The 7,080-nt window shown below is 42.9% G+C and overlaps 1 protein-coding gene across 1 annotated transcript in view; it reads right to left on the bottom strand.

The window, feature by feature from the left end:
- The window catches only part of ppef2a (protein phosphatase with EF-hand domain 2a), a gene marked incomplete at both ends in the record, with an annotated part of 29,079 nt that extends 25,973 nt beyond the window's left edge, over positions 1-3,106 (bottom strand). The window contains one exon of the mRNA XM_084176193.1: positions 2,981-3,106. Coding sequence (XP_084032319.1) covers positions 2,981-3,106 — 126 coding nt within the window. The remainder of the gene's footprint in view (positions 1-2,980) is intronic.
- Positions 3,107-7,080: the final 3,974 nt, after the last annotated feature.

A 7,080-nucleotide genomic window follows, 5' to 3' on the forward strand; every position in this document is an offset into this window, starting at 1 on the left:
ATGGTCTTGCCTACGCCTAGCGAACAGTTTATTAAATGATATGAGAAAAAAATATTCAATTTTATTTGGAACGGTAAGCCAGACAACATTAAATGGGCCTATTTATATAATGAATATGAATTCGGAGGACATAAATTATTAAATATTAAAGCATTAGACCTATCACTAAAAGCTTCAGTCATACAAAAGTTATATTTAAATCCGAACTGGTTCTCTTGCAAACTAGTAAGATTGTCTCACCCCATGTTCAAGAATGGCCTATTTCCCTTTATTCAGATTACAACCTCTCACTTTCAATTTTTTGAAAAGGAAATCATCCCCCAAATATTACTATTTCTAAAACAAGCCATAGAAAGTTGGTTGCAATTTCAATTTAATCCTCCAGAAACGACAGAACAAATAATGCAACAAATATTGTGGTTAAACTCAAATATACATATTTTTTGAATTTCTTTAAATAAAAGGTATAATCTTCGTAAATGAATAGTTATGCACGCTCAAGTTTTCATTTTTTTTGTCTTATTTCTTGTTTGTTTCACAAGAAAAAATATTTTGCATCTTCAGAGTGGTAGGCATGTTGTGTAAATCAAATGATACAAACCCCCAAAAAATACATTTTAATTCCAGGTTGTAAGACAACAAAATAGGAAAAATGCGAAGGGGGGTGAATACTTTTGCAAGCCACTGTATATGTATGTATATGTATTTATATGTATGTATGTGTATATGTATGTGTATGTGTGTATATATATATATATATATATATATATATATATATAGTGGGGAGAACAAGTATTTGATACACTGCCGATTTGCAGGTTTTCCTACTTACAAAGCATGTAGAGGTCTGTAATGTTTATCATAGATACACTTCAACTGTGAGGGACGGAATCTAAAACAAAACTCCAGACAATCACATTGTATGATTTTTAAGTAATTAATTTGCATTTTATTGCATGACATAAGTGTTTGATCACCTACCAACCAGTAAGAATTCCGGCTCTCACAGACCTCTCACAGTTTTTCCTTAAGAAGCCCTCCTGTTCTCCACTCATTACCTGTATTAACTGCACCTGTTTGAACTCGTTACCTGTATAAAAGACACCTGTCCACACACTCAATCAAACAGACTCCAACCTCTCCAGAATGGCCAAGACCAGAGAGCTGTGTAAGGACATCAGGGATAAAATTGTAGACCTGCACAAGGGTGGGATGGGCTACAGGACAATAGGCAAGCAGCTTGGTGAGAAGGCAACAACGGTTGGCGCAATTATTAGAAAATGGAAGAAGTTCAAGATGACGGTCATTCACCCTCGGTCTGGGGCTCCATGCAAGATCTCACCTCGTGGGGCATCAATGATCATGAGGAAGGTGAGGGATCAGCCCAGAACTACACGGCAGGACCTGGTCAATGACCTGAAGAGAGCTGGGACCACAGTCTCAAAGAAAACCATTAGTAACACACTACGCCGTCATGGATTAAAATCCTGCAGCGCACGCAAGGTCCCCCTGCTCAAGCCAGCGCATGTCCAGGCCCGTCTGAAGTTTGCCATTGACCATCTGGATGATCCAGAGGAGGAATGGGAGAAGGTCATGTGGTCTGATGAGACAAAAATAGAGCTTTTTGGTCTAAACTCCACTCGCCGTGTGAAGAAGAAGGATGAGTACAACCCCAAGAACACCATCCCAACCGTGAAGCATGGAGGTGGAAACATCATTCTTTGGGGATGCTTTTCTGCAAAGGGGACAGGATGACTGCACCGTATTGAGGGGAGGATGGGTGGGGCCATGTATCGCGAGATCTTGGCCAACAACCTCCTTCCCTCAGTAAGAGCATTGAAGATGGGTCGTGGCTGGGTCTTCCAGCATTACAACGACCCGAAACACAGAGCCAGGGCAACTAAGGAGTGGCTCCGTAAGAAGCATCTCAAGGTCCTGGAGTGGCCTAGCCAGTCTCCAGACCTGAACCCAATAGAAAATCTTTGGAGGGAGCTGAAAGTCCGTATTGCCCAGCGACAGCCCCGAAACCTGAAGGATCTGGAGAAGGTCTGTATGGAGGAGTGGGCCAAAATCCCTGCTGCAGTGTGTGCAAACCTGGTCAAGACCTACAGGAAATGTATGATCTCTGTAATTGCAAACAAAGGTTTCTGTACCAAATATTAAGTTCTGCTTTTCTGATGTATCAAATACTTATGCCATGCAATAAAATGCAAATTAATTACTTAAAAATCATACAATGTGATTTTCTGGATTTTTGTTACAAACCTCTACATGCTTTGTAAGTAGGAAAACCTGCAAAATCGGCAGTGTATCAAATACTTGTTCTCCCCACTGTATATATACATATATATATATATATATATATATATATATATATATATATATATATATATATATATTTGCGAGAAAAAAACCATATGGGGGATTGGAAGTGATGCAGACAATTACATTGATGGAAGTTACAATCTGCAATATTAAAGCTGATCTACCCCCTAAAAAAAAACTTTAAAAAAACATATCTATATATTGTGCTTTTTAGATGATTTATTTGCTACATAAATGAAAATGTATTAGCCTGCAATATTGCATTTTCTCATAAAAAAATCTACTGTTAATCAATCCTTTACTTTCTTATTTCTTCTCCTTTCATTTGCCTTGTCCTTCACAGGAGGTTGGTGGCTTCTTATTGGGGAGGACGGGCTCGTGGTAAGGGCTGGAGCGGAATCAGTGGAACGGTGTCAAATACATCAAACACATGGTTTGATGCCATTCCATTTGTTCTGTTCCAGCCATTATAATGAGCCGTCCTCCCCTCAGCAGCCTCCACTGGTTCGAAGGTAGTGTACCAATTCATAGGGAACAGCTGGGGGGAGGGGCATGAACCAGCTTCCCTGTAGTTGCAGGGCAAGTGCACTACCAACTGTGCTATTAATTATCTGGCAGTTGTACACTAATATACAGGGAGACTACCGTGTCTCACTTTGATCTGGGCCTGCTCCCCAGAGTATTCTATAGACTGGAAGATGTTCCAGGTGTATCGCCGTCTCATCTCCATACGAGCCACATACTGACGGTACCAGCGCTGGATCAGCACAGCTGCCTTCATCGCTGTTGGACAGAATAGAGAGAGACCATTCAGTGCTAGACCTAGACCAACAGACATGCCTGAGTATGTTCATGCATTATGTGGCTGTATGTCTCTGGGTGGGTCACAACAGTACAGTATTAGATACAGTGCATTCGGAAAGTATTCAGACCCCTTGACTTTTTCCACATTTTATTACGTTACAGCCTTATTCTACAATGGATTATTTTTGTAATCAATCTACATACAATACCCCATAATGACAAAGCAAAAACAGGTTTTTATACATTTTTGCAAATGTATAAAATAAAAAAACGGAAATATTACATTTATATAAGTATTCAGACCCTTTACTCAGTACTTTGTTGAAGCACCTTGGCAGTGATTACAGCCTCGAGTCTCCATGGGTATGATGCTACAAGCTTGGCACACCTGTATTTGAGGAGTTTCTCCCATTCTTCTCTGCAGATCCTCTCAAGCTCTGTCAGGTTGGATGTGGAGCGTCGCTGCACAGCTATTTTCAGGTCTCTCCAGAGATGTTCGATCGGGTTCAAGTCCGAGCTCTGGCTGGGCCACTCAAGGGCATTCAGAGACTTGTCCCGAAGCCACTCCTGTGTTGTCTTGGCTGTGTGCTTAGGGTCGTTGTCCTGTTGAAAGGTGAACCTTCGACCCAGTCTGAGGTCCTGAGCACTCTGGAGCAGGTTTTCATCAAGGATCTCTCTGTACTTTGCTCCGTTCATCTTTCCCTGGATCCTGACTAGTCTCCCAGTCCCTGCCACTGAAGAACATCCCCACAGCATGATGCTGCCACCACCATGCTTCACTGTAGGGATGGTGCCAGGTTTCCTCCAGACGTGACGCTTGGCATTCAGGCCAAAGAGTTCAACCTTGGTTTCATCAGACCAGAGAATCTTGTGTCTCATGGTTTGAGATTCCTTTAGGTGCCTTTTGGCAAACTCCAAGTGGGCTGTCATGGGCCTTTTACTGAGGAGTGGCATCCGTCTGGCCACTCTACCATAAAGGCCTGATCGGTGGAGTGCTGCAAAGATGGTTGTCCTGGAAGGTTCTCCCATCTCCACAGAGGAACTGTGGAGCTCTGTCATAGTGACCATCGGGTTCTTGGTCACCTCCCCAACCAAGGCCCTTCTCCCCCGTTTGCTCAGTTTGGCCGGGCGGCCAGCTATAGGAAGAGTCTTGGTGGTTCCAAACTTATTCCATTTAAGAATGATGGAGGCCACTGTGTTCTTGGGGACATTCAATGCTGCAGAATCTTTTTGGTACCCTTCCCCAGATCTGTGCCTTGACACAATCCTGTCTCGGAGCTCTACGGACAATTCCTTCGACCTCATGGCTTGGTTTTTGCTCTGACATGCACTGTCAACTGTGGGACCTTATATAGACAGGTGTGGGACTTTCCAAATCATGTCCAATCATTTGAATTTACCACAGGTGGACTCCAATCAAGTTGTAGAAACATCTCAGGGATTATCAATGGAAACAGGATGCACCTGAGCTCAATTTCGAGTCTCATAGAAAAGGGTTTGAATACGTATGTAAATAAGGTATTTCTGTTTTTAAAAACCTGTTTTCGCTTTGTCATTATGAGGTATCGTGTGTAGATTGATGAGGAAGATTTTTTATTTAATCCATTGTAGAATAAGGCTGTAACCTAACAAAATGTGGAAAAAGTCAAGGGGTCTGAATACTTTCTGAATGCACTGTTTTTCATCATAACAGTATTATAACAAGGACAGATCAATGATTGCCATGATTTATTTATTGTGTAACAAATGCCCGGACCGATACTGGTCCCAGTCCACCCCTGCTAATGGGACACAACAACATACTGTCCAACAAAAGCCTGACCACTACAGCCTTGACCTTTGACCCAGACTGACCCTGCTGTAAACATTCCATCTGCTTCCTGTTACCTGCTACCTTACAAGTAAACAACATCAACATAGAAGGGAAGCATGTGGGCTTACATGTGATGGCTTCATGTAGCGTTGCAGATACAGAAAAATAAGAGAAAATGCATTAAATTATTTCACACACATACAAGGCTTTGAGGTAAGTCAGGTAAAGTCACCATTATTCTGTGTATACTGCAAATTGGTATACATTTTCTAGAGGGCAATGCTTTATCTTTGTAGAACTTGCTTGACCATTGCTAAAATTAAAAAAAGAGCACACACATCCTGTAAAGGCTCCTACACATCTATCCAACTACAGCCAACCCAACCGTCTATAGATGGTTGCTGAATCGGACAAAGTTGCTTGTAGTTGGTCCCGATTTAACATGAGTTGGGACTGAGTTGGGAAAAAACGACCCAACACATCATCGATATTTAGACATATCAGTATGGATGACGGATCACCACCTCAAGCTGAACCTTGGCAAGACGGAGCTGCTCTTCCTCCCGGGGAAGGACTGCCTGTTCCATGATCTCGCCATCACGGTTGACAACTCCGTTGTGTCCTCCTCCCAGAGTGCGAAGAGCCTTGGCGTGACCCTGGACAACACCCTGTCGTTCTCCGCTAACATCAAGGCGGTGACCCGATCCTGTAGGTTCATGCTCTACACAACATTCGGAGAGTACGACCCTGCCTTACACAGGAAGCGGGTCATCTCCCGTCTGGATTACTGCAACTCGCTGTTGGCTGGGCTCCCTGCCTGTGCCATTAAACCCCTACAACTCATCCAGAATGCCGCAGCCCGTCTGGTGTTCAACCTTCCCAAGTTCTCTCACGTCACCCCGCTCCTCCGCACACTCCACTGGCTTCCAGTTGAAGCTCGCATCTGCTACAAGACCATGGTGCTTGCCTACGGAGCTGTGAGGGGAACGGCACCTCCGTACCTTCAGGCTCTGATCAGTCCCTACACCCAAACGAGGGCATTGCGTTCATCCACCTCTGGCCTGCTGGCTCCCCTACCTCTGCGGAAGCATAGCTCCCGCTCAGCCCAGTCAAAACTGTTCGCTGCTCTGGCACCCCAATGGTGGAACAAGCTCCCTCATGACGCCAGGACAGCGGAGTCACGCACCACCATCCGGAGACATTTGAAACCCCACCTCTTTAAGGAATACCTGGGATAGGATCAAGTAATCCTTCTACCCCCCCCTTACCCCAACCCCCCCCCAAAAAATAATAATAAAATAAAATAAACCAAAAAAGAGAAAAAATAAATAAATAAACATTGTAAAGTGGTTATCACACTGGCTATAAGGTGAATGCACCAATTTGTAAGTCGCTCTGGATAAGAGCGTCTGCTAAATGACGTAAATGTAAATGTAGTTGGCTGTAGTTGGATAGATGTGTAGGAGTCTTTAAAATGCATGGAGAAATGGATACATGATCAGTGTTTCTCAACCTCCGGTCCGTGGTTACCAGACAGAAATTTAGCCAGATCTCATTAAAGTGATACTCCAGAGCATTCGTATAATTTCAGCCAGAAGTTTTGAAAGTAGTGCTCACGAGCCAAAACAGGTCCCCGAAAATGTTCCCAGTATTTGGAATTCAGACTTACCTTATTCAGTCACGTAAAGCACTCTGCAGGTGTGGTTACCTTGCATGCCCTAAATAATAATTACTCCGATTCTTTAGATTATTTAAGGTTAGGAAAGTATTTATGAATCATAAAAAACAAGTTTGGAGAGCCTTTATGCACAAAATATATTGATTAATCAAGAATACAGTGGTTTGATTCATCCTGAAAGTTGCCATAGTCAGTTCTTCAACCCATGGTAATGTTGGAAGATAAGTGTACATAGAAATATAATAGGGAGAACAGTGTACAATAGTAGGCTATACCCTTGTATATTGCCTGCACTTGCCTGCACTAACCATCGGCTCCATAACGATTTAATTAGCCTACATGTTTTTTCTTGTCCACCTCACTAATATTTCCGACCTCAAACCTTGTTATCAACTGTAACTAATGATCCTCATCAACAACCATATGGCCGTGACAGCGTTTACAGAGGAAGCAAATGAAA

This window comes from Coregonus lavaretus (assembly GCF_964263955.1).
Source record: "Coregonus lavaretus genome assembly, chromosome: 14".
Classification (NCBI taxonomy): domain Eukaryota; kingdom Metazoa; phylum Chordata; class Actinopteri; order Salmoniformes; family Salmonidae; genus Coregonus; species Coregonus lavaretus.